Source organism: Grammomys surdaster, unplaced genomic scaffold (genome assembly GCF_004785775.1).
Source record: "Grammomys surdaster isolate TR1022 unplaced genomic scaffold, NIH_TR_1.0 166, whole genome shotgun sequence".
Taxonomy (NCBI): Eukaryota; Metazoa; Chordata; class Mammalia; order Rodentia; family Muridae; genus Grammomys; species Grammomys surdaster.
This window is the reverse complement of record NW_021604614.1, coordinates 11,376,087-11,399,440: the sequence shown is the minus strand read 5'-3', so window position 1 is coordinate 11,399,440 and position 23,354 is coordinate 11,376,087. Positions and strand designations below refer to the sequence as shown.

Below are 23,354 nucleotides of genomic sequence, written 5' to 3'. Positions count from 1 at the left end.
TGTATGAATGTTTTCCATGCAAGTCTGTGCACTGTGTGCCTGCCTTCAGATCACCTGGAACTGGGGTTGTAACAGAAGGTTGAGAAACAGTGAGTGGGTGTTGGGAATCGAACCTGGGCCCTCTGCAAGTAGTAAGTGTTCATAACCACTGAGCCATCCCTCTAGACCCTTTTTTTTTTCTTCTTTTTAAAATTTTTTTCATTATTTTTGATCATGGATTTTTTTTTTTTCTGTCAGTATTGAGGACCGAATGCAGGGGCCTTGCATTGGCTAAACAAGCACTCTATTGCTGATATATTTGGGTTAAGCAAAATTTATGACTAATTTCTTTCACTTGTTTCTCTTAGAAAATTTAAGTTCAAGATCGCACACGTGGGTCCTCCCATTTCCATCTCACGCCCGGCTTTGGTCCCCGAGCATTTTCCTTGGGTAAGATGATCTTTTCTGTTTGGTTTAACCTGGCTTTCACTTGATTCTCTCACCCCATCAGCACTCCATCCCCGACCTCCACCTTCAGCAGACACTTCACAGAGACTGCACCCGTGGTACCCACTTGCTGGTCAAATGACTGAGTACCTGTCTCAGCTCAGCACCCACCCGGGAGGGTCCTGGGCCTTCCAGGACAAGTAGAGAAAAGTTAGTGCAGGATGCGAGAAAGTTGGGAAAATGACAGCTAGCTGCAGGAGACAAATGCCAGCTGCAACCTGAGCCCAGAGACCCGAGCCTGGCCGCCCCCGCCTACTTACCTGGCTGCGCAGTTGGTATATGACGGGCACCAGCAATAAGAGCCCTCCAAGCCCCAGCAGGACATACTGCGCATATTGAAGAACCTGGGGCATCAGCACCAGTTGTGTGTAGAACGTGTTCAGGGGCTTGCCTCCCATTGCCCCGCTCTGCAGAAGAAAGGACAGGCTGCACGCTGCCTCTCCAGGCACCCTCCCCCTGGGCCCCGTCCTGCCCCAACTCAGAACAGAGAGCCTCAGGGGAGCTTTTGCTGGAAGTCCAAAGAGAACTACATTTCCCAGACGCCCTTGCTGTTGGCACGCCCATGTAAGGAGGCACTGGCTAACCGGAGGTGGATCTGGCCACAAGCCTCCTCGCACAAGAGTCATTTCTTTCGCTGTTTAGAATCTAGTCTTAAGACCTGAAGGGCTACGAGAGAGATCAAGAAGCCTGCAGGGTGGCCTGGCGCCGAATTCCATCTCCGCTCACCCTTCAGGGGCCATTAACAAAACCCGGAGATGGCTCAGTGATTAAGAGCGCAGGCTGGTCTTCAAGAGAACCCAGGCTTCATTCCCAGCATCCACTTGATGGCTCACAACCATCTGTAATTCCAGTTCCAGGAGATCTGAGGCTCTCATCTTGGCTTCTGTGGGTACCAGGCACTCTCGTGATACACACACATCCATTCAGGCTGGCAAAACATACAAATAGCTAAATTTACGTACCCGAGGTTAACCCAACATTAGCATCAAAGTGAAGTGAAAGCCTCAGCTAACATCCAGAGTCCCCAGATTCCCTAGGTCTACCTTCATACACTCACCTGTTCGAACCACAGCAACGGCATGACTACTGGCTCGATCTTCCCTGTTTGCCTGGAAACAAGGGACGCAAAGTGAGTGACCGAGGGCGACTCTCGGAATGGAAGCTCTGTTTGGGGCTAGGGGTGTCATGTTGCTCAGTGGGAGAGCTTCTGGTTATCACATGCAAGGCCTTGGCTCAATCCAAAATGCTTCACAAGAAAATGAGACAGAAAGATGTAAGGGAGCTTGGGAATACAGTTGACTATCCTTAGCCAAGTTTGAGGCCAGCCTGGGCTACATGAAACCCTGATTCAAAGAAATTAATTAAGGGGCCTGGCAAGGCTCTGCTGAGTGGTAACAGTGCTTGCTGCTAAGCCTAAAGACCTGAGTTCCAGCCCCAGGACCCATAAGGTGGAACAGGCTCCCTAAAGTTGTCCCAGCCTCCACATGTGCATTGTGGCATACACACACACACACACACACACACACACACACACTAAATACAATTAAAAATGGGGCTAGAGAGAGAGCTCAGTGGTTAAGAGGTCCTGAGTTCAATTCCCAGCAAGCCCATGGTGGTTCACAACCATCCGTCATGGCATCTGATGGTCTCTCTTCTGGCACACGGATGTGCATGCAGACACACCCCTCTACATAAAATACATAAATACAACTTTAAAAATAAATCATAATGTCTGGGTGTGGTGGCACACGCCTTTCATCCCAGCCTTTGGAAGGCAGAGAGAGGCGGATCTCCGTGAGTTCGAGGTCAACCTGGTCTACAAAGTGAGTTCCAGGAAGCGAAGGCTACTAACACAGAGAGACCTTGTCTCAAAAGCTAAAGAGTAATAATAATACTACCAATAATAATAAATAATAATAATAAAATAATAATAAGTCTCCTCCCACTGAAGCCCTGGTGCCTGCCCTGCTGCTATCTACAGTGGAACCTAACCGCACCACACGGGTCCGGATCCAGCAAGGACTTTAACACCTCAGAAGCATGAGGACAAACTGTCATGGTGCTGTGGGGTGATGCTGTGGGCAAAGCATTTGCTGCTCAGGTATAGGAACCTTAGGCCAGATCCCTGAAGCCAGGCTAAAAGCTGTGTGGCTCTGAGCCTCTGACCCCAGGGCTGAGCCGGGTAGCAGCTGGCTGGGGCTTCGGTGAGAACTCCTGTTGCAAGGGAAGAAAGGGAAGAGGGCTGAAACAGGACACATGGCATCTTCTTCTGGCCTCTGGATGGACCGCCATCCCTACCAAAACCCAAAACATCCACAATACAAAGTTAGAAACAAAGAGAAAAAAAACCCATCCGAGCCACAGGAGCTGAGAGGCATGAGCAGGCTGCATCCTGAGCTGAGCCTGAGGAGCTGGGGTTGTAGCAATAACAGCTGGGGTTGTAGCAATGACACCGCACTAGACTTTGGTTCCTTACCATGACAGATGCTGACAGTGCTGAACGCACTGTGGACAGGGAACAAAGATTTGCATCTCTGACCCTTCTCCATAAATCTATAAAGATTCTAAAGAGTATTTGAGGCAGTGGAACAAATCAATGTTTGGACGCTGACCTCAGGAACTCAAGCCCGTGGCCGGTCCACTTTGGCCTCAGGTTTCAAGAACCCGGATGAGCCAGATCAAGTGGTACAGGTTCAAGGCCATGACAGGCTGGCTATAGAGAGAGGTCAAGAGCGGTGTGGGCCATCTATTGAGACCTAAAAACTAAACTGAAGAGGTTTGGGGGTGTAATTCAGTGAAAGAGTTGTTTTCTAGCATGTATGGGGTGTGTGTGTGTGTGTGCGCGCGTGCGCGTGTGTATAGGAATCTGGTGATTCCTGGACTCAGTTTTCACCATGAAGCCCAGACCACCTACATCCTTCTCAGGGCTTTCCAGACATGTGATCTGTGATGCTGATGAGTGACCAGCTTGTGGGTCCTTTTTTTTCCCCCAAAGAATTATTTATTTTATGTATATGAGTACACTGTAGTTGTCTTGATACCAGAAGAGGGCACCAGATCCCATTACAGATGGTTGTGAGCTGCCGTGTGGTGGCTAGGGATTGAACTCAGGACCTCTGGAAGAGCCTTCCGTGCTCTTAACCACTGAGCCATCTCTCCAGCCCCAAGGGTGAACTCTTTTTTTAAAAAAAAAAAAACAAAACTTTTTTTTTTGTTGTTTTTGTTTTTTTGAGACAGGGTTTCTCTCTGTGTCCTGGAAGTCACTCTGTAGACCAGGCTGGCCTCGAACTCAGAAATCTGCCTGCCTCTGCCTCCCAAGTGCTGGGATTAAAGGCGTGCACCACCACTGCCCGGCAGGGTGAACTCTTCTTACCATGCTTCTACCTGGCAAGCTGGGAATGGGGGCAGGAGGACTCTTGGTCTCACTCTGTCCATCACACATAGCTAAAAAGAAAATAAACCCAGGGAATGGTTGTTGAGAACACTGGTTGCTCTTCTAGAGGACCCAGGTTCAATTCTCAGCATCCATACAGTGGCTCACAACTCTGTCTAACTCCAGTTCCCTGGGATTCCATGCCCGCAGGGAGACAGTTCGGATCGACCAATGTGGTTAATGGGAGAAGAGACCTTAGGCATGGAGGGTTGCAGGAGCGTCAGGATGCAGCCTGGGTCTCCATCCAGAGCAAGGACAGTTTAACAGGAAAAGAGAGGTGGGTGGATCCTAACGCTTGGGCCCTGCCTCATCCCATATGCCTTGCATCCACCAACGCAGGAAGCCTCCTGGCCCCGGAAGCTTCTGGAAGCCTCTGCCCCAATTCCACTCACCCAACGCCCTTGACAGATTTGATGTAGAGGCTCATCTGCATCTTCACAGAACAGTTCATGGGGATCCCGGTGACCTTGAGGAGAGATGTAAGACCTTGTGGGAGGCTGGGGGTGTCGAGGCTCCACCCTGCTTCAGTCCCAAGGGGCCCTCATCCACTTAAACCAGGTAACACACACTGGGACATCCACCCTTCTAGAAATTTCCCACACACCACTGGGCTCTCCTTCAGGAAATACATGTTTCCCAGAGGGGATCAGCTATCTCAAGATGCCTTCTCTAGAGCCACTTGTCACCAGAGGGATGACCCCTCCCCCAGTCTGGGCGTTTGGAGACAGAATTTCATGTGGTCCAGGCTGGACTGCAACCTGCTCTGTAGCCAAGGATGATCTTGAACTCTAAATCTTCCTGTCTCCACCTCTGAGAGCTTGGCTTATGCCTAACTTTACACGGTGCTGGGATGAAAGCCAGGGCTCTTTATACGATAGGTGAGCACTCTACCTACTACACTATACACCCAGCCCTCACAGTGCTGCCTAAGACAGTGACTCCCAAGTGTGGGGCATGCGCAGTAAGGATGTCTTTTCCCCTTGGCTCAGGGGACCAAATGAAGGCTGGTCCAGGGTGAGTAGGTTTAATCACACACCAGCTTTCAGCCTGTTTCCCTGTGAGTTGTAACTATGTAGCATCCTGGTGCTTCCTAGCAGAGGTAACAACAGAAAGCTTCCTGCATGAGGCTCTATTTTTAGAATGAGATGCTTAAAAAAAAAATCAAATCACGCTGGAGAGATGACTCAGCAGTTAAGAGCATTGTCTGTTCTTCCAGAGGTCCTGAGTTCAATTCCCAGCACCCACATGGTAGCTCACAACCATCTGGAATGGGATCCCCAATGCCCTCTTCTGGTGTGTCTGAAGAGAGTGACAGTATACTCACAGACAGTACATTTAAAACAAAACAAAAAAAATTCACTAGGAGACTCAACAGGTATTATTTAAATCAGAAAGAAGGTTCTAGAATGGAACGAGAATAGGCTGGTGAAAAGAGACCTCGGTTTGACGCTGCTAGCCCTGCCCAGATCATGAGACTCTTAGAAGATTGATGGGAGGCAGGAGGCCATCTCTCAGATTGTAATCACCCACAGTAGAAGGCCAGGACACGGCCTTTTATTTGAGCCCAGCACTCCCAGGTCCCTCCTGCCCCCAGGGCAAAGGCCTCCAGAAACCTGATATGACTTTTGGACAGAGGCATCGGTATCATAACCGTGCATACCATGGGTGGGCCCAGTGACCCTCCCCAGGAAGTCTGCCAGGGTAGGTGCCTAGGTCTTGGAACCTGAGTTCCAGGGGTGGGGGAGGGGGTCCCCCATTCTCTAAGCTAGTGTGTTGGCCTCACTGTACCACAACCCTTTGCATAGACAGTTAATACCAGACACCTCTGTCCTCTGGGAGTCTAAAGCATGGATCTGCCCCAGGGAGAGAGGCTCACAGGACAGGTCCCCAGTCAACAACCAGGCCCCTATCCTGAGGGGCTTTCCTGATATAAAACACCTACCCTATGTGTCAAGTTCCCTGTTGAGCTAGGCACAACCTGGGGAAGACTTCAGATATTTTCCTCCCATGTGCCCACCCTTTCCTCTGCTATAATCTTCAACTGTGAGCCGGGTGTGAAGACACACTTAGAAGCCGAGGCAGGAGGATTGCAAGTTCAAGGCCAGCTGGAGGCACAGCTCGGTATCAGAACATCGGCCTTGTGTGTTCAAGACCCAGGATTTCATCTCAAGCCAGTAAAACAAAAATGGTTTTCACAAAATGCCTTCAGGGTATCAGAGGTATCCACATAGGGCAGAAACCCAGAGGGTCCCTAGATGAAGACACCAACTTGGACTGGACACATCTTCCAGTGACCAGAGGCAGACAGAAGTTAACACAGGACAAATTCCTCACACTGATATTTCTGTGAGACACTGTGGCCCGCGCTAATGTCTCGAAATCTTTAGTGTCTTGACACTGTCAAGGGTATCTCTGATGAAGGAGACGTCCCGGCTGATATTCCTTAATTAATTTACTATCTTATATCTTTTTTTATAGGCCCCAATAAAAACAGTAATGATATCATTGAACTCTGGAATTGGGGTAAAGTAAGACTTTGATGACTCGAGGTTCTAGGAGCAGCCACTGTAGAAGGAACTGAATTCCCCTGCCTCAGTTGGAGCCGGCTCTGTCCTGGGGGCCAGGGGCAGGAGAGGGCAGTGGCCAGTGGCAATCTATGGGAACTGGCCCCAGACACTAGCAGGACCCAGAGCTTACCGGATGGACATCTAGGAACAAGGAATGCTCGTTTGGGTCAGGGTTCAGACCAAGAACAGCTTCTGACAGCACAGGGTCGGCATTGTAGAAGTGAGGCTGAGAGAGAAACAGAGGCGCACCTGGAGAAGGGGAAGAGAGGAGTCAGAAGACGGGAGCGCCATGTTGGCCTGGCTCGGTGCCAGGGATGCAGGGATGCGAACACTGGTGACCAGGCGGGGAGAATCTTTCCTTCATTGTGCAAACAAGCTGAGCGCAAAACAGGACCCAGGGAGGGTGGACGGAGCCAGGGTGGCTGATTCCAGTGTTGGGGGGGGGGGGAGTGGGTGGAGAAAGGGAGAGAGCAGCTGCTACCAGGCAAGGGAAAGGCATTCTGGGTAGGAGTGTGGTGGAGTTGAGAGCTCAGACAGAGAGATTCAAGCCCCCACCCCCACCCCCAGGTCTAGAGGTGCACCAGGGAATCATGGGAGATGGAGGTGAAAAGGAAAATTAAGGTCATACAAATCTGGGAGTGGAAGCGGAGCCTGAACAGGCACACAGACTGTTTCTTCAGGCATTGTAGCTCAGGGGGTGCACATGAGTGGGTCTCTGGGTCTCTGACATCCATAGGAATGGAGGGGACAGCATTGTTGAGAGATTCTCACCCAGGACCCTGAGGTGGGGACCTTACCACCAACCCAACAAAGTGGCCCAACCCAGCCATCTCAGGACAAGGGCCTGGTGTGTGAGTTATGTGTCTCCTTGGGGAGACAAGAGGCTCCAGGGCAACAGATCCACGGGGGGTGGGGGGAATTGTGTTTTCCCTGGACCTGGTGGCACACACCTTTAATCCCAACACATAAGAGGCGGAGACAGGCAGATCTCGGAGTTTGAGGCCAGTTTGGCCTGCATAGCGAGTTCCAGGATAGTTAAGACTACACAGAGAAACTCAGTATCAAACAGGGCTGGAGAGATGGCTCAGTGGTTAAGAGCACTGACTGCTCCTGCAGAGGTCCTGAGTTCAATTCCCAGCAACCACATGGTGGCTCACAACCATCTGTGACAGGTTCTGATGCCCTCTTCTAGTGTGTATCTGAACACAGTGACAGTGTACTCTTATGCTTTTAAAATAAACAAATGAATCTTTAAGAAAAAAAGTTCCGTTTCTTAACACGTTTATATTTCACGAACTCTAAAATTAAAGATGAAAAACTTTGAGGGCTGGAGAGGCAGTTCAGCAATTAAGAGGGTTCCTGCTCTTGCACAAGACAGGGGTTCAGTTCCCAGCACCTACATCAGAAGGCTCAGAACCGCCTGTAACTCCAGTATCTTGGGATCCACAGGGCCCAGCACGAAATACAGAGAATACATCACATAGTTAAAAATAAAATAAACCTTTAAAATCCAAAGCCATGCGGGATAGCATACCCCTTTAATCGGGAGGCAGAGACAGGTGGAGCTCTGAGTTCCATCCCAGTCTGGTCTCCAAGAAAATCTACTGCTTAAAGCCCCCAACTCCTACTTCTTGCCCCCAAACCCGGCTGCCATGGTCATCTTCAAGGGCAGGTGTCGGACACATGAGTGCCGCATCTGTGGTAGATTTGGCAGACAAATGGCCTAGCCAGGAGGTGCGTGTGGGCAGAGATGTAGCAGAGATCAAGGATCTTTGAGAATCCAGGTGAATCCTAGAACCTTCGAGGCTCCAGAGAGACACCGGGTCCTGTCAGAAAGACAAGCGAAGGATCCTCAGAGAGGCCTTCAAATACTCAGGATAACACAACACCAAGGATAAAAACAGAACAGAAAAGAGATCTGCTCAGTCTCTGAACCCTAACGTCACCTCCACCGACCCCCTAAAGTCACTCAGAGGTACATCGCCTTCTGTTCAGAAAACCCTATCCATTCTTCCAACCAAACTGTGAAAGGAAACACTAGCCAGCACCAGAAAACCATTTCTTTCAGAGAGATGCCATGAACCCTGGGGAAATGAAGCCACCACCTAACCAGACCTAGAAGCACAGATTCCAAGGGACTGTCACGGCTGCCAACACAGAGACCTGCTGCAGATGGCACACCCATGTGGCTTTCTAACAACAGGTGCAGTTCATCTGTTTTTTTTTTTTTTTTAATTTTATTTTATTTCCAAACACCCTCAGAGAGACACACCCGGGCAATAAGCATAATTAATTTATAGCTTTATAGCCCACGTATCCAGACTTAACTGCTCAGGATTACCCCAGTTGTGATTAAGGGGCGCTTCAGGAAAGATCCAAGGTGCTCCCAAGACAAGGACATGAGACACGGGGAGTCCTGAGTCCAAGAAATTCTCGTGACCCAGAAAGGGAAACCTATGTGCATTCTTTATCTTCAGATAAAATGCCACAGAAAATTGGACTCAGGTGCACTCCTATCACAGCGTGTGCGAGAATGTTCTAGAAGCACCCTTGTAATGGTGAAATGCCAAAACAAAGCGCCATGATCCAGGAAGGAGTGAGGCAAGCAGAGTTATCCCCATCATGGAATACTACACAACTGTCTGGGCTATCACCTGCTATTGCAGGAGGCATCAGGGAACCAGGGAGAAAGAACTCAGTTGTGACTCCATCTACGTACACACTAATCCCAGGCACAGAGCTGAGAGACCAAAAGTCAGGCCAGGGGACAGGAGGAACAGGAAGGGGAGATGCTGGGTGTGGCGAGATCTGCCTCTTGGTGGGGTTTTTGGCCACACAGCTCTGTTCCCTATCACTTGAATCCCTTGTCTCTCTTCCCCTTTCTTGTTCTTGTCCAATCCCAGCACTTGGGAGGCAGAGGCAGGCAGATTTCTGAGTTTGAGGCCAGCCTGGTCTACAGAGTGAGTTCTAGGACAGCCCGGGCTATACAGAGAAACCCTGTCTCGAAAAACCTGGAAAAAAAAAAAAAGAAAAAAAGAAAAAAGAAAAAAAGAGCAAGCTTTAGGTTCGGAAAAACAGTTCAGTCCGTTAGAGCCTCCTGTGCAAGTGTGAGGATCCTAGTTCAAGTCCCCAGCAATGCCACATCTGTAACCTCAGCACTGGGAGACAGAGACAGTTGGATTTCTGGAGCTGGCAAGGTCCAGGATTAGTGATTGAGAATCTGTCTCAAAAAAATTAAACAAAGGCCGGGCAGCGGTGGCGCACTCCTTTAGTCCCAGCACTTGGGAGGCAGAGGCAGGCGGATTTCTGAGTTCAAGGCCAGCCTGGTCTACAGAGTGAGTTCCAGGACAGCCCGGTCTATAAAGGGAAACCCTGTCTTGAAAAAAAAAAAAATAAACAAATAGAGAGTGGTTAAGGAAGACACCCACCTCTGGCCTCCATCCACGCATGTGCCTGCACACACCTCCCTCATGCTTATAACCCACTGTCCCCCACTCCAAAAAAAAGAACAAGCTACAGACACAACTACACTTAGATTCTCTTACACCACTGAAATTCTGTCCCTGACAGCAGGGTTCTGTGGGATGTGAGCCTGTTGCTGCCCCTGGACCAACTGAACCAAGCCCTGGGATTTTTGCTGGTGCAAGGTGGAGCAGCTCAGCCAAGCGTGGAAGGGAAGGTAGAGTTGGGTTTGTGAGTGAAACTTCCTGCCCACAGGCAAGCCCTGGACCCCATGTTTGTGTAGGGTTCTACCTTAGAAGCCTGACTCCCACTAACCAAGTTCCCAGTTAGGCCAGGCACCTGCCACCTGCTACAGATGTCTGAGGGCTCTGCATAGCAGGTGACAGAAATCCCAGACTTCAGTCCTCATCTCTTGGCTTCTCTTCTTCCCACACCTGTGGCAGCATCCCCAGAGGCTGCTTCTCTGGCTCCAAGATAGTGTTTCACCCAAACAGGTTCTGAAAATCAGACCCAGTCAGAGAGACGTCCCGTCCCACTAACCAGCTAGCCTCAGGCCTTCTTGTTTTTTGTTGTAGTTGGTTTTTTGTTTTGTTTTGTTTTTTTTTTTTTTTGTTTTTTCGAGACAGGGTTTCTCTGTGTAGCCCTGGCTGTCCTGGAACTCACTCTGTAGACCAGGCTGGCCTCGAACTCAGAAATCCGCCTGCCTCTGCCTCTCAAGTGCTGGGATTAAAGGTGTGCGCCACCACCGCCCGGCTCTTCTTGGTTTTTAGAACAGGCACTCCCCTGTCTCTGCAAATTTCAACACTCTGTGAACAGCTACTGTAAGGTCATGCATGTATGCTGAGGGGGTGGGGGAGGGGAGGGAGCATGGCTACAAGGTTTTCAGTCCAAGGAAGAGTTGGGCAGGGGAAGGTTAAATAAATAACATTGACAGCCATGAGCGAGCCAGTAGGAAGGCACAGAGAGAGAGTGTGTACCAGAGAATGGCTGGAGGGCCAGAGGGGACAGAAGATCAGGGAGAGCGTCTGGGAGGATACAATCAGGATCAGAGGAAGCTTTTCATTTCAGTTTGATTTACATCTGGGGCAAAAAGGAGCTGGCAGGAGAGCAAGGAACCCCAGTGGCAGAAGAAGGTGGGCAGGAAGAACGGCTGTGTGGGAGGTACTGAGAGCAGCGGGCCTGACCACCAGGTGAGGGGTGAGGGGTGTGGCATGCAGCTGACACCCAAGTATTACAAATTGAGCAAGAGCAGCAGGGTCTGGCAGGGTCAGGCACAGGATTAGAACACAGAGCAGATGTGCCAGGGGACACAGCCAGTACCGAGATTCACACCCAACTCGGCTGAAGAGGAGAGTTTTACACAATAGGAGAGTGGCCGGTTTGAATGAAGGGCCGGACTCTGCCAAGCCCTTGTTCCCCAGCAGGTGAATGGCCACAGGGGATGTTTCCACCCATGTCCTAGTGGGCAAAGAAGTTACAGCCACCAGGATATAGACCAGCTGTCATTCAGACTCTGGCCTCACAGTGGCCTCCACCCAGTCAGTCTCTGGGGTCCCGAAAACTATGGGTTGAGCATAGGAGGAGGTCATAGAATGGAGCTTTGGGGGGGGATCTGGTGTCGGGGTACATGCCTTCCATCCTGGTACCTCAGAAGGCAGAGGCAGGAAGGATGCGCAAGTTACAAGCTAACTTGGCCCACAAAGCACTACCCAGTCTCAGACTGGATGCTAGGTTGAAAGGCAGAGACCATGAGGCAAGGAATGCGTGCCGGTGCCACCGGAAGCAGGAAGAGGATGAGGGTAGACCTCTTCATGAGGCCAAGAAGCAGTGCCCACGGTTGGAATCTTAACCTCAGGGCAGGACCCTTCGGACTTCGGAGTGACAAGGCTTGTGTCTAATGCGTGCTGATGGGTGGGACATTGATCAAGGTGGCATTATCTTTCCCTATCTGTAGCACTGAGATCATCAGGGGTGCAGAGACCAGAGATTATGGGACGGCAAGCCGGCAGCAGATAAAATCCTGGTACCACCCTCTCACCTCAGCCTGGAGGCGGGGAACGCTTAGAGGACACTCACCAAACCTGCAGGTGCTGACATTCTGAATGCCGGACTCGCGGCACGGGCAGAAGCCTTCATTGGGTGGGTAGACAGATCCATTGGCAAACAAAGTATCGGGGGCCGTGAAGCGATAAGTGGGGATGCCTTCAAACACCCTTGATTCCTGGTAGGTGAGCTTCATGGACCTGCAGAGGGGAGGTGGGGTGAGGACTGTTCCCTGTGTACAGAGGCTGGGGCACCCCTGCAGAAGAAACCACGGGAAGCCACAATGACGCTAGTCACTTGTTGCTGAGGAAACTTCAGCCATTCCTCAAAGACGTTGAGGGACGGCTCCGTTGGCTCCCCACTCACTAATCCACTGTCACAACGAGGCAAGTTTAAAACCAGAACTCAGCAGAGCTGGGCAGGTAGACCCTAGGCCTGTGGTTCTCAACCTGTGGGTCGCGACCCTCCGCAAAGCCCACTGGGAAAACGCAGACATTTTACATTACAATTCATAACAGTGCAGTAGCAAAATTACAGTTATGAGTAGCCATAAGGATAATTTTGTGGTTGGGGGAGGGGTATCACCACAACATGAAGACCTGTATTAAAGGGTCACAGCCTTAGGAAGGTTAAGAACTGCCTCAGGCCCCAGGCCCCAGGTTAGACAAGCCCCGTGCCAGTACTGTATAAATCAGGTACGGTGATGAAATCCCAACAATGAGGAGGTGGAGGCAGGAGGATGAGGAGATCAAGGTCTTGGCTACACAGCAAGTTCAAGGCCAGCCTGGAAGATATGAGACCCTGACTCAAAAACTCAAAATTAAAAAAAAAAAAAAAAACTGGGGTCAAAGTTGCACCTGTACAGCTGACCTGGTAAATTTTCTCCTTGTTCCCCAAATCGTAAGGAAAGCCAGCACGTGCACAGCACCTGGCTGCAGTAGGTGTGGCCAGTCACCTGAGATAATGTGAAGTTTACACAAGCTCCCGTCTGTCCACTTACAATGGAGTGCCACGCTCTCTTGATAGGGCTTAAGAGCTGAGGACTGTGGAAGCCAAGGCTTTGGGCAATGGTTTCCTGTGCATACTGAGGGACAAGGGACCACCATGGCCCGGCTGTCAACCTGCAGTGAGACGCCATCCACAGCTTCCTGTCTCACCACTTCCTGTCTCACTGTACCTGCCAAGGGCCTCACAGGTGCTCTTCATCAGGTCCCTTCCTGCCTCTGAACCTCTGCCTTCGACCCGTCCCTCAGCCCAGGGTGTGCACATCCTCAGACTTCAGCTCTCCTGGTCCCCCTTGTCTACCCTGACTCCTCTTCATCCATTCACCCCATTGGCTGGCCTCAAACACTCTTCTGATGGGTAACAAGGCCTTGGGGACCCACACTGTTCATGGTCAGCACCACACACACATGTCTGCCCAATCCTCAAAATAAAGAGAGTCCAGGGCACTGGGTGTGGTGGCTCATGGTTTTAATCCTAGGAGTATGCAGACTGAGGCAGGGAATACTTTTGCCAGGTTACACAATAAAACCTCATCCCATACAACAAAACAAAATAAAGCAAACAAAAGGAAGCCAATCGGGATGGACCAAAATAGGACAACATTGGGTATATCTCTCTTTCTTTTCTTTATGTAGTCCTATAGTCTCTATTTAGCCCTGGCTAGCTTGAAACTGGCTATGTAGACCAGGCTGGCCTCAGACTCCCAAGGATCCACTTGCCTCTGCCTTGAGTGCTAGGATTAAAGGCATGCACTGTCACACCTGGCCAACACCCAGATTTCTAAGACCCAACACTAAGCAAAAGCTTCTCTCAGAAAACATTTTCACACAGTGGGATGGTAAGTTTTTTTTTAAAATGTCAATTGGACAGAGCTAGAATCTCCTGTGAGGAGACTCTCACTGTGTGAAATTGTCTAGATTCCCTTCATTGATGTGGGAAAGATTCAGCCCACTGTGGGCGGCACCATTCCCTAGGTTTGGGTCATGGACTGTATAAGAATGGAGACAGCCATTTGAGCCGTAGGCATGGGTGCATTCAGTTTGACTCTCTGTTCTTGTAAGTGAATTGACTAGCTGCCTGGAGTTTCTGCTTTGATCCCCACCCCCAGTCACAAGGATGGACCCTAATCTGAAATTATAAGCACGGTTTGTTTTCTATTTTATGCAGCAGCGCCGACTCAGAGTCTCTTCTTAGGTTGATGTTAAATTCCTTGATTTTGATCCTTGTGACTGTGTAAGAAGAGGCCTTTGCTTTTGGAGAACACCCCCTGAAAGACTGAAGGAAAGGGGCACTTGGCCTGCACCCAGCTCTCACAGAATTCTGCCAGGCTGATTCAGCTTTCCGGGTATAGGGATTCTCCACCTTGCGAGAGCTGGGTTGCTAGGCATAGATAGCTGTGTGGCTTCTGGGGCTGAACTCAGGTCTTGCTTGACTGGTGTGTATTTTACTGACTGAGCCATCTCCCCAGCCCTGAAGCCATTTCAGTTGCCTGTGCCACTGACAGAGGCTACTGGTTTGGCTGGGCTGAAGATGTTTTCTCTAAGTCTGAAATCCTATTTAGGGACTGCGCCATGACTCAGTGTCAGACCACATACTTAATGTGTGTGAGGCCCTGGGTTCCATTATCAACACACACACAGACACACACACACACACACACACATAAACAAATGGCCTGGAGAGGTGATTAATCTCAGTAATTAAGAGCAAGACTTAAGTTCAATACCCAGCATCCACGTAGGGCAGCTCACAGCCACCCGTTACAAGGTGATCTGACGCCCTCTGCTGGCCTCCTCAGGCACCCGCACTCATGTGCACATACACAGATACACGTAATTAAAAACCAGTAATAAGATGTCAAAAAATAACAAAGTTGTGCTTTTGAAAGCTCCCTATGGGACACAGCCACCAAAGCACACAGACTTTGCCCACCCTGTTGTGGCTGTATTCACTCCTGGCACGAAGCGTGGCTGTCTGTGTTAGCTAGAGAAGCAGAGGGCTCAAGGATCAGCCCAGTGAGTCCCCAGGCCACAGTCAACTCCAGCGGGGCCAGAAGGGAACAAGGGCTAGGGCACCACCTGGGAATGGGTCTCCAAAGACCCACCTGTGCCTTCCCAGACCACAGTGGGGACCCTGGGGTGGTGAAGCCCAAGCTACAAGACCTTGACCCTTTCCTATCCCACTATCCCTCACCATTACCACCATGATGGAGCCCTCAGAGACCTCCCAAGTCACCTCCGTCAGGTATTCTGTCACTGTGACAAGAACAACCACTGAACATAGTACACAGAGGGCCAGACACTTTGAGCGCACTCCCCAGGAGCTATCTGAGTGGACCCTGAATCATCTTAGAAGCAGATTTTCCTGTTAGGAGGCAGGGAGTCCCTATACGAGGGTTACCTGCAGGCCTCCGGGCTGAAGAATTCCAGCGAGGATTCGGGTGTCATGAACGGTGCCCACATCTGCCCGGAAGTGCCATTGATCATGTTACACTGCTCCGAATGCCAAAAGTTGATCTGCAGGAGGACAGGACAAGACATAGCTGTGAGGGACAGTCAATGCCTGCACCCAATACGTGCCCTAGTGCAGACACTGTCGTATCCAAACCTGTGAGCAGGCTGTGTGGCCAGAGCATCCAGCCCAGCTTCCTGCTCCCCACAGTGGGACCAGAACATACAGTATTGTTGGGAACTCAGTTAAGTCATCTGTACAGTAGTGAGTTCCAGGCTAGCCAGGACTACGCAGAAACCCTGCTTCAAAAACAAAACAACGACAACGACAACAACACCACCACTAAGCGATGCACTTTCCACTCTGTTGTAAGAGCTCTTTCAATCGGGATTCTCATATTAGAAAGAAGCTGATTAAATGTGGCTGGAGAGATGGCTCAGCGGTTAAGAGCACTGGCTGTACTTCCAGAGGACCTGGGTTCAAGGCCCAGCACTCACACAGAAGCTCACAACTAACTGTCTGTAATTCCAGTTCCACATACATACATGCAAGCAAAACACCGATGCATATAAAACAGGAGCTGGTTATTATGATGAACAGTACCCACTAAGTATGGCTATTGGATGGGTGTGGTAACACACATTTATGAACTAAGTACTTGCAAGGCAAAAGGCAACTGAGACCGGAGGCTTGAAAGTTTGAAGCTAGCCTGGGATACACACCACTGAGATCTTATTTCAGAATAAAAAAGTTTAAGAAGAAAAAGTAGAGACAGTGAGATCAGCAGGGAGAGCTTGCCTAGAATTTTCCCAGTGAGGGACAGTGATAGCATCCCTGCCTAGAATCCCCCAGTGAGGAACTGGGGGCGTGGCTCAGTGGTGGAGCCCCTGCCTAGAATCCCCCAGTGAGGGGCTTGGAGTGTGGCTCAGTAGTAGAGCCCCTGCCTAGAATCCTCCAGTGTGGGGCTGGGGGCGTGGCTCAGTGGTAGAGCCCCTGCCTAGAATCCCTCAGCGAGGGACAGAGGTGTAGTTCAGCGGTAGTGCCCTTGTCAAGGATTCACATGGCCTGGGCTCCATCTTTAGTACCTGGACACTCTGGGCAACACAACAGAACAAAAACACATACATAAAGATGCCCTAAGGAGAAAAGCCAGCAGCAAAATAGCACATGACAGGATTTCTGTGTATTCGAAGAAGGAAGGAAAACACATTTCTCTGGTACACAGAGGCGTGGTGGTGGGTAAATGGCCAGGAAGCTGGGTTCTATAAGCAGCATTGGGGGTTTCCGGGTGGGCCTAGGCAAGGTGCTGGGCCTCATTGTCTTATCTTTATGGGAATGTCTTCCTGTCTGCCTTACAAATGAAAACTCAGGAACAGAGGAGTAAGGAGTTCCCGACAGAAGCACTGCAAGGACAGTTGTGGGATCCGTGACGTCCTTGGATGACCCAGACACCCTCTCCAAAGCCATCCGCCAAGGCTTGTCCCTGTTTAATCTCTGCTCCAGTTGTTGGGGTCCGTCTCCCCTCCTGCTCACCTTGCTGAGTCCATTCCATTTGTCCACCAGATGGATCCTGCTGAAATTCTGGACGCCCGTGAAGACGGTGAAGACCCCAGAATTCGTGTCGTTCATCTGCAGACAGCAGGAAACAGCACCTTTAGCCCCGGGCATAGATCTGGATAGGCACAAGCCCACCTGTTCTTTAGCTGTGGATTGTCCCCTCACTGCTGTGTAAATGATGGGGACACAGCCCAGGGCCTTACACACGTGGGCAAGTGCTGGTCCACTGAGCCACCCCCCCCCCAGCCTTCCTCCTTCCCCCCTTTTAAAAAAAGATTTATTTTATATATATGAGTACACTGTCACTGTCTTCAGACACAGCAGAAGAGGGCATCAGATCCCCTTCCAGATGGCTGTGAGCCACCATGTGGTTGCTGGGAATTGAACTCAGGACCTCTGGAAGAGCAGCTAGTGCTCTTAACAGCTGAGCCATCTCTCTAGTTCCTCCCCAGTCGTCCTTTTTACATTTTGAGACAGGGTCTAAATTGTCCAGGTTGGTTTTGAATTTGCCATCCTCCTGGCTCATACTCCCATGCACACAGAAGACAAGCCTACTCAATCAGGCCCAACAGCTAATTAAGAAAAAGGGCATTGCCGGGCGGTGGTGGTGCACGCCTTTAATCCCAGCACTTGGGAGGCAGAGGCAGGTGGATTTCTGAGTTCGAGGTCAGCCTGGTCTACAGAGTGAGTTCCAGGACAGCCAGGACTACACAGAGAAACCCTGTCTCGAAAAACAAAAAACAAAAAACAAAAACAAACAAACAAACAAACAAACAAACAAAAGGCATTTAAGTGGGGCTTAGTGGCACACACCCTTAATCCCAGCACTTGGGAGAGAGAGACAGACAAATGTCTGTGAGTTTGAGGCCAGCCTGGTCTACCAACCAAATTCCAGGACAGCCAGAACAGCATAGAGAGACCCTGTCTCAATAAAAAAAAAAAAAAAAAAAAAAAAAAAAAAAAAAAAAGGAAAGGAATTTAATACAAATTCCCCAGGGGAAAGATCTAGAAGCTCAGTGGAAGGGCCAGTGATGGTAGAATGGGTCAGAGGTCACAGAACCAAGAGCTGTGCCAATCACAGAACGGCTGAGGAACAGGGTTCAGTGGAATGTGCTCTCCTCCTGTCTCCTCGACTGTTCACACAAGTACCCCACCCTGGAGCCCCACACCTCAGCTGTGAGGAAGAGAGAGGGAGGGAGTCTGCATAGAGGATGCTGGGAAGGGCAGGTGCAGGAACAGGGCTTTACCCAGGGCTCTGACTCTGTAAACTAGGCATTTAACCTGCGGCCCTTGTTATGTGTACACCCCATGGAGTCCTCACCCCGTCTCTGAGAGACACAAGTACCTTACCCACAATCTACTCTCTACAAGATTGTATGAATTCTTATTTTATGTGTCTGAGTCTTTCCAGTGCATGTGTGTCTGTGCACCATCTACATGCAGTGCCTGAGCGAGCCAGAAGAGGGTGTTAGCTCCCTTGGAACCGGAATTACAGATGGTTGTGAAGCCGCCATGTAGGTACTGGGAATCGAACCTGGGTCCTCATGAAGAGCAGGCCAGTGCTCTAACCACTGGGTAGTCAATCTCATGTGAGCTCAGTATAACAGGTCCTGGAGGGTGTGGATAATGCTACTGACCCTCACTGCAAGCACGCCCCATCAGTAGACCCCACAAAGAAAGCTGAGCTGAAGCAGGGAGTTGGGGTCAGAGGTCAGAGACCAAATCTTACTTAGCTCAGGTTACCAAAGGTCAACATTGAGAATAAGTGGGTGTCTCTGAGTCACATTGATGGGGACATTTGAGATATGTGCTTGGAAGATCCAGTCCTCCTCCTCCCCCAAATAGCACCTCTAATCTTCTAGGCTAAACCCCAGTCACATCCCGGACTTGAACTGGATCAAGCCACACCTGAATGAAATCCTGCCATCTCCTCTTATATGAGCTGATAAGTTTCCAGTTTGGTTTAAGCTGGTTTGAACGAGGGTCCTTGAGAGATACCCCAACTTTCTACATGGAAGGAAGACACTCACCCCAACAAACAGCCCAAATTTGCCCTTGATCGGGAGCATGTCTGGGAAGTATTTGTTGAGAAAATTCACGAAGGGATCTTCATAGCCCCACAGGATCTCCCCAACCGTGCGGTTCATAAAGGCACGCTGGCCCATGGTGACCAAGCCCAAGGTCATCATCAGCTTCAGGGAGGCAGGCTTGTTCTCCACCATTATAGCGCCCCCCTGGAAAGCCAAGGACGCAGGGTTAGGGTGACCGACATGGTGGGACACCATCCCCCCACCTTCAACTGGGCTTCAGGCAAAGGAGCCCGGGCCCTCAGTGTGGACCCTTTTCTGGTCCTTGTTGCCAGGGCAACATGTACTCGTGAGAACACCCAAGGGGTTCAGACTGAGTGAGCTCCACAAGGACTCAGAGACAGAGTGGAAGCCCAGGCCTGACATCTAAAAGCCCTCCTCAGTCACTGTCTCTGTAAGGCCACACCTGAGGCCTGAATGGAGCCATCCCTTACCAACAGAACAGTTGAGGGTAGAGTCAAGGTTAAGAGATGGCCTAACCCAGAAGGGGGCCAGCAAAGATGTAGATACCCTGTCTATAGCTAGGATGTGAACCCTACTCTGTCAGGAACACAAGCCTAGAAACACAGCATATTGAGAAAGACTCCTCAACTCCTGTGGCCTCCTCTTGAACATTTCTACGGCAAGGTCTCAGTGGGTAGTCCGGGCTGACTTGGAACTCAGCATTCTCCTGCCTCAGTCTCTTCCCAGGGATACCACCTCACTTCTCATGTCTCTTCCCCACCTCAACACGGGGAGCCCAGAACATCTATTCCTCCGAAAGCCCCCCAGGGTCTAATTGCCCCGAGTGCAGTTCAGTTTATAGTTTCTTGTGTTTGCTTTTCCTCCGCATGGAACATCTGGGCCCTTGGTTTTTCCCAAAGGCTGTTCAAGCAAAAGCCACCTTCTGCCTCCAAAGCAACGCATGGCTGGTGTTTCCAGGTTCTTTTCAGCGAGTGTGTGATGCCTACCCACCGACACTTACAGGTCTCCTTCAACACAGGGCTTTTATTATATTTATTGAGGGGCGCCATAGCGCACGTATAGGTCAAAGGACAAGGTGAGGCAGTCATGTGGGCCCTGGAGATTAAACCCAGATCATCCGACTTAGTGACAGGCACCTTTTACCTACTGAGCCATCCTGCTGGCCCGGCACAGAATGCTGTTGCTTTTTAATATCAAAAATGGGATAAATAATGCCAAATGTGGTGGTCCACGCCCAGCGCTTGAGGCAGAGGCTGGCAGAACTCTGGGAGTTCATGGCCAGCCTGGTCTACATTATGAGTTGCAGGACATACAGCTGTACAGTGAGATGGCGTCTCACAATAATGATGCTAATAATAATATAGTATAATAAATTAATGAAAACAAAAAGCGTCCCTCCAGCCCCACCGAGCCCTGGGGACGCCTCTGAACATGGACTCGAGGCAAGGTGGCTGAAGGATAAAGCCATATTGACTGCAGGAAAGCTGGTATTTTCAACAGTTTCCTATGGTTGGGGGTAGGGGTGATCAAAAGAATCTTCCAAAAAATATGAAAATCACACAAAGCTCACATTTCCAATCTCTCAAGCTGGTGTCACTGGGAATGGCCGTGCTTATCTGGTGATGTCATACCCTGGCTGTCTCCCACTACCACCATGCACCCAGTCCTCAAACTTCCAGCGAGAACTGTGATGTCTGACCACAGAATCTGGTTCTGGCTTGATAACGCTGGCCCAATTGGTATCTGGGATCTTGTCCTTGGGGGCGGGTCCTCCTGTCCCCTGTGAAAATTCCCTGCCTCTGCCTGACTTTTGCTTCCTCCCCTGGACAGCTGGGCTGAGTGGGTCCCAGGATGCACCAAGGCACGGACTCAGCGACCCAACACTGTGCTCAATAAATGCCTGTTCTTCCTGACACCCATCTGCCCACTGGCCCCCAGTGGCGCTGACCTTCATGCTTCTCCAGGGACCACGGTGGAGGTCCCAGAGACTCAGATGGGAGATTAAGCAATGGGAAGGAGGGGGTGGTCACCATGGAGACAATGGGGCTGGGGTAGCCCTTGCTCGCTGACCCATGAAGGCTAGTAGGGGAAGAAGCAGGATTGGCATGGGGTTGACACGGGGCCACAGTCTCACCAGGACCAAGATGTTAGGCAGTACAATGTAGTCACTCTCCAAGCCCTTGGACTTGTCTGGCTGGAAATGGAGGCTGCGGTTCTCCATGTAGGACACCGTGTCGTTGTTGTTGAAGGTGATGTTGACCTTTTGTCTGTACTCCCTGTAAAAAGACATTGTGTCAGCTGGCTCTGTGGGGACACATGGAAGCTCCCATCATCTCCCAACACGCATGCCCTGGGAGCCAGGGATGATGGTTCATTGATACCCAACAGCACTAAGGCCAACCAAAGCAAGCTTCCCACCTCTTGTTTATTTCCTCGCTGTCTACCCAGGGCAAGACACTGCCACCACCAACCAGCTCTTCTCGGCTCTCCCTCGTGAGCCACAAGGCTCTCTGAGCCTCTCTGGAAAACAACCCCAAACCCCCACGTCTCCCTTCCGCTTGACAACCAGCACCGAGCAGATATCCACACAGGCAACGTTTACTGAGAGTTTATTGCGCGCCAGACAGAGCTAAGTGGCTCCAACTATCTCATCTGATCCTTGAACCCACCCACAGTGAGTACCATTACCTCTATTTCCCACAGATGGGAAAACAGGCATACAGAAGTAAAACTCTCTGTCTGAGGTGGAGGACCATGCAGCCGCTCCTGAATCCATAGGTTTTGACCATGAGAGCCCAGGATTGGGAGATGCCCTGAATGAGTCTCTTCACTTGTGGGGCCTCCATTTTTTGCATCCGTAGATCGGAACAATAATACTCCCACCTCAGCAGGTGGCTGCACCCACAGGAATCTCAGGAAAGAGCTACTGGCGGGCAAGCCCCAGACTCTACACCTCTGCCTTAGGGGAGCCTTACCACAACCTAGTCCCCTCATTGGTCCCCAATGCTCCTGCCTCAAGATCTTTGCACTGGTCATCCTACTGTCCCAGGCTCATGTGTCTCCCTCCCATGCTTAAAGTCACAGGTTTCCTCACACAAGCCCACATACTGCAGCTCACTTGTTAGGTGCCGTGTAACTGGCTTTACTTCTGCACCTTTTGGACTTTTCTGACTCAATAGCAGCCTTTTTTCCATTTTGTGCGCTCTTGGGTGCTCTGTGCCCCGTCCCCATGATGACACATACACACGCACATATTAGTCCTCACCCCAGGACACACATGCAAGAACCCACTCGCCTCAGACACACATCGTCTCTCCACAGACTGTCAGCCACTATGGCCTCCCGTTCCTGTCTCTGGAGCAACCAATTTCCAAGGCTTAGCGTAGCCGATTCCCCCACCCCCACAACCGCACCCCACCCTGCCTGGTCTCACCTGTAGACATAGGGTCCACGCTCCCGGACTTCTGGCTTCTGGCCGTTTAGGATCTCGCTGGGGTTGACCACCTCGAAGAAGTAGACAGACAAGTAGAAGGGGACAGGGATCTCCTTCCACATTCCGAAGGACAGGCTGCTCGGGTCTATCCGGACATTCTGTGGGGGAAACACAGGGAGGAGTATGAAGAGGGGCTTCCCCACTTTATGGCTCTGCGACAGCTGCCTGAGACTGGCCTGTGACAAGGACCTCAGAGGCTCATCTGGAGAGGCGGCTGTGGTGATCTGAATGAGAACGGCTCCACAAGCTCAGATATTTGCCTGCTTAGTCTCCAGTTGGAGAACTGCTTAGAAGGATTAGGAGGTGTGTCCTGGCCGGAGGAGGTGTGTCCCTGTCGTAGGAGGTGTGGCCTTGTTGGAGGAAGAGGCGTGTCCTTGTCGGAGGAGGTGTGTCGCTAGGGGCAGGGATTAGGAGGTGTGTCGATGTCGGAGGAGGTGTGTCCTTGTTAGAGGAAGAGGCGTGTCCTTGTCGGAGGAGGTGTGGCCTGGTCGGAGGGGGCGTGTCTTTAGGGGCAGGGTTTGAGGTTACAAAAGCCCACTCCAGACCTGGAGAGATGGCTCAGCGGTTAAGACCACGGACTGCTCACAACCACCTGTAATGATCCGATTTCTTCCTCTGGTGTGTCTGAAGACAGCGACAGTGTACTCACATACATTAAACAAATAAATCGTTTTTTAAAAAAACCCACTCCAGCCGGGCAGTGGTGGCGCATGCCTTTAATCCCAGCACTTGGGAGGCAGAGGCAGGCGGATTTCTGAGTTCGAGGCCAGCCTGGTCTACAGAGGGAGTTCCAGGACAGCCAGGGC

The 23,354-nt window shown here is 50.8% G+C and overlaps 1 protein-coding gene across 2 annotated transcripts in view; it reads right to left on the bottom strand.

The window, feature by feature from the left end:
* Window positions 1-23,354, bottom strand: part of Scarb1 (scavenger receptor class B member 1) — a 66,875-nt gene that overhangs the window by 5,424 nt on the left and 38,097 nt on the right. For both annotated transcript variants that reach the window (XM_028766115.1, XM_028766116.1), the window contains exons 2-11: window positions 22,489-22,646; window positions 21,190-21,331; window positions 19,035-19,238; window positions 16,981-17,076; window positions 15,397-15,512; window positions 12,025-12,191; window positions 6,617-6,735; window positions 4,312-4,385; window positions 1,544-1,595; window positions 747-893 (exon numbers count right to left, since the gene is read on the bottom strand). In XM_028766115.1, coding sequence (XP_028621948.1) covers window positions 747-893; window positions 1,544-1,595; window positions 4,312-4,385; window positions 6,617-6,735; window positions 12,025-12,191; window positions 15,397-15,512; window positions 16,981-17,076; window positions 19,035-19,238; window positions 21,190-21,331; window positions 22,489-22,646 — 1,275 coding nt within the window. The remainder of the gene's footprint in view (window positions 1-746; window positions 894-1,543; window positions 1,596-4,311; window positions 4,386-6,616; window positions 6,736-12,024; window positions 12,192-15,396; window positions 15,513-16,980; window positions 17,077-19,034; window positions 19,239-21,189; window positions 21,332-22,488; window positions 22,647-23,354) is intronic.